Source organism: Belonocnema kinseyi, chromosome 4, assembly GCF_010883055.1.
Source record: "Belonocnema kinseyi isolate 2016_QV_RU_SX_M_011 chromosome 4, B_treatae_v1, whole genome shotgun sequence".
Lineage (NCBI taxonomy): Eukaryota > Metazoa > Arthropoda > Insecta > Hymenoptera > Cynipidae > Belonocnema > Belonocnema kinseyi.
Window position 1 is genome coordinate 141,090,168 of NC_046660.1, and position 2,942 is coordinate 141,093,109.

The 2,942-nt window shown below is 33.3% G+C and overlaps 1 protein-coding gene across 3 annotated transcripts in view; it reads left to right on the forward strand.

The window, feature by feature from the left end:
• Positions 1–2,942, forward strand: part of LOC117170640 (97 kDa heat shock protein) — a 189,867-nt gene that overhangs the window by 46,999 nt on the left and 139,926 nt on the right. For all 3 annotated transcript variants that reach the window (XM_033357548.1, XM_033357545.1, XM_033357547.1), the window contains 2 exons: positions 528–849; positions 1,258–1,513. In XM_033357548.1, coding sequence (XP_033213439.1) covers positions 528–849; positions 1,258–1,513 — 578 coding nt within the window. The remainder of the gene's footprint in view (positions 1–527; positions 850–1,257; positions 1,514–2,942) is intronic.

The window sequence follows — 2,942 nt, forward strand, 5'->3', positions numbered from 1 at the left end:
AAGGATTAAAAAAACTTGAAAAGCGATTGACCAAGTGTATAGAGCTCCAAGGAGATTATGTTGAAAAATAAAAAAAAATTTACCCAAAAAAATTTTTTTTTTACTTCATTCTAAGGACTTATTGAACTACCCTCGTATTGCAGAACTGTACCAATTATACATTTTTCAATTCAGGAATAGTGTGTAAGACATCCAAGATTAAAATATTTTTTTCGTCGAACATTTTATGTGTTTCAAACAATTTATTTAAATAAGTCCTTTAGTGTATTAAATTGCAATAGATTTCAAGCACCAGAATTCCTCTACGCACATCTAAACCTTGATATTCGAAGTTTATTACAAATTAGTTTATTCATAGTAAGAAATTTCTGTAGCATATATTTCACTTATAAATTTACATCTTTGCTTAATTATGTTTTCGTTTTAAATTTAAGTATTAAGTTGCAGCTATCAAACTTTGCGGCTTAGAAACCAAGCATATATTTTTTCTGTTACCAAGATATAACTGAATTTCTTACGTTTTATAGATGTTGGCGAGTGCTGCTGATAGTCAATTAGGAGGAAGGGATATCGATACCATTCTTGCAGAACACTTTTGTAAAGATTTTCAAACTCGATACAAGATTGATGCTCATAATAACCCACGGGCGTATTTGAGATTACTTGCTGAGGTTGAAAAACTTAAAAAACAAATGTCAGCGAACTCTACAAATCTTCCGTTAAATATTGAATGTTTTATGGAAGAAAAAGACGTACATGGTGAAATGAAAAGGGCTGACATGGAAGCAATGTGCTCCAACTTATTCAAAAGAGTTGAATTAACTCTTAAGCAATGCTTGGCTGATTCTAGTAAGTATATGTAGATCACTTATTGACACTGGGTTGTCCAATCGACTTTTGAATGTATGTGAGATCACAAGATTTTCAAGGATTTTAAGGGATTTCTATCTCTTTAAAAGAAATGCAAGGGATTAAAAAAAATGTTTACAACCAAATTTGGTTAACATAGCCCAAAAATACATAGGAATAATTATGACCCAAACTACGAATGTCCGCGGTTTGGCAGCTCTGTTTCAAATTATATGAATGAATTTTAGGGAAGCTGAAAGGATTTCGCATCTTTAAAGTAATTTTATTTCAAAGGATTTTGAAACATTTCAATTTAGTTAAAAAGATTTTTGTTGGATATCATAAGATTGTATGTTATTATGACTATATTGAAATGCATTTGAAAGTTATAATCTACTGTATTTTCAGAATTGAAGTTGGATGATATTCATTCTGTGGAAATTGCTGGCGGCTCGAGCAGAGTTCCAGCAATAAAGCGTTTGATTGAAGAGGTGTTTTCTAAAGGCACATCAACTACTTTAAATCAAGATGAAGCAGTAGCTAGAGGTTGTGCATTACAGTGCGCCATGTTGAGTCCAGCTGTTAGAGTTCGAGATTTCTCCGTGATCGACATTCAACCGTACCCTATAAAACTGACTTGGGATGGTTCGCAGGGTGAAGAAGGGTATGTTTCTCTGTATGTTTATCCAAATTTATATATACAGGGAGTACCAGAATCAAGTGTCCGGATTTATATAGCTGTATCCTATATTTGAAAGGAGGCAGGTTAACGCTTGTCCTTACTAGCTTGCCATACTGTTATGTTAACAATTTAACTGCGTATGTGTTGATTCTGCTTTCAATGGAGACGTGAATGGCCGTTCGGGCCGAATATACGTGTTGGTGTTTACATATGAATATCGCTCCTCATCTTTCCCATACTTTTATGTTACCAGTTCTACTGCCTATGTGTTGTAAACATTTATAGTGACAAGTTATTGCAATCTTACATAATTCGGTTGGGGTTCATTTTTGTTTTTTGAAAACATTTATTTAATCTTAAAACATTTGAAGTATTTAAACAATTTTCATAAACGAATGAAGAGTTTGGATATTTTTTAAAGAATTGAATCAAATTTAGTTTCGGAATCAACAAAGAATATATTTCCAATATCTATTTTCTACGACATTTTGCACATTCACAATAATTATTAATTGTTTCAACAATTTTCATAAAGATATTCAAATTCTGGCTATTTTTTAATGAATAGGTACAATTTGTTTGGGGACTCAACTAAGGATATCTATCCGATGACTATTTTCTATGTTGCTTTGTAAATTTACAATAATTATTAATAATATAGGCTTAAGGCCATGTCAAGGTACTACATCATACCTGCCCCTCAGCGATCTTTTTCTATTGTTCAGCGTTGGTCTCAATCTCGAAGCTCGACGGGGGGCTGTAGCTCTCAACCGGTGACTTCTACATGATGTCACAGTGGTACATCTAAATTAAATCATGTATGAACTCCGTTCCTACACACCACCATGGAGGTTGAGTCGAAGGGGCGTTAGCGTGTTACAATTTTTCGGTAACTGCAATGCAAAGTAGCGTGCGTTATTACACGTTACTTTAAAAAATTTGTTTATGATATTTATTGTAAATTAGAAATTTATGGAGTATAATTGTGAACGAAAATTGTAGGCATCTGGCATATGTAAGAGCCCAGTTTAGAGCATTATTTTTTATACAAAAGGCAATGGACAAAATTTGAAAACATTCATGGATTCAAAGAGAATATTTATGAACAAAGTGCCGATCACAAATTTGAGGACAAAAAAATGATCTAAAGTTGACACTTGTTAAATTTGTATGTCTAAAATTTTCTTGCCGATAGTAGAATCTAACTTAACATGCAAGGAAGCAAATCGCAGTGGTCAAAAGTAAAGCGCAATAACCGAAGACTGAGCGGTAGAATGGCAGTTTCTAGGACTGATGACTATTTTGTAGAATATACAGTCTGTCAAGTTAAAGCGTGGGTGGCTTTACTCGCAGTCAGTAAGGTGTATCGACATGATTTTGGTGTCAAAATATTAAGAAGAGCTCCCTCTTT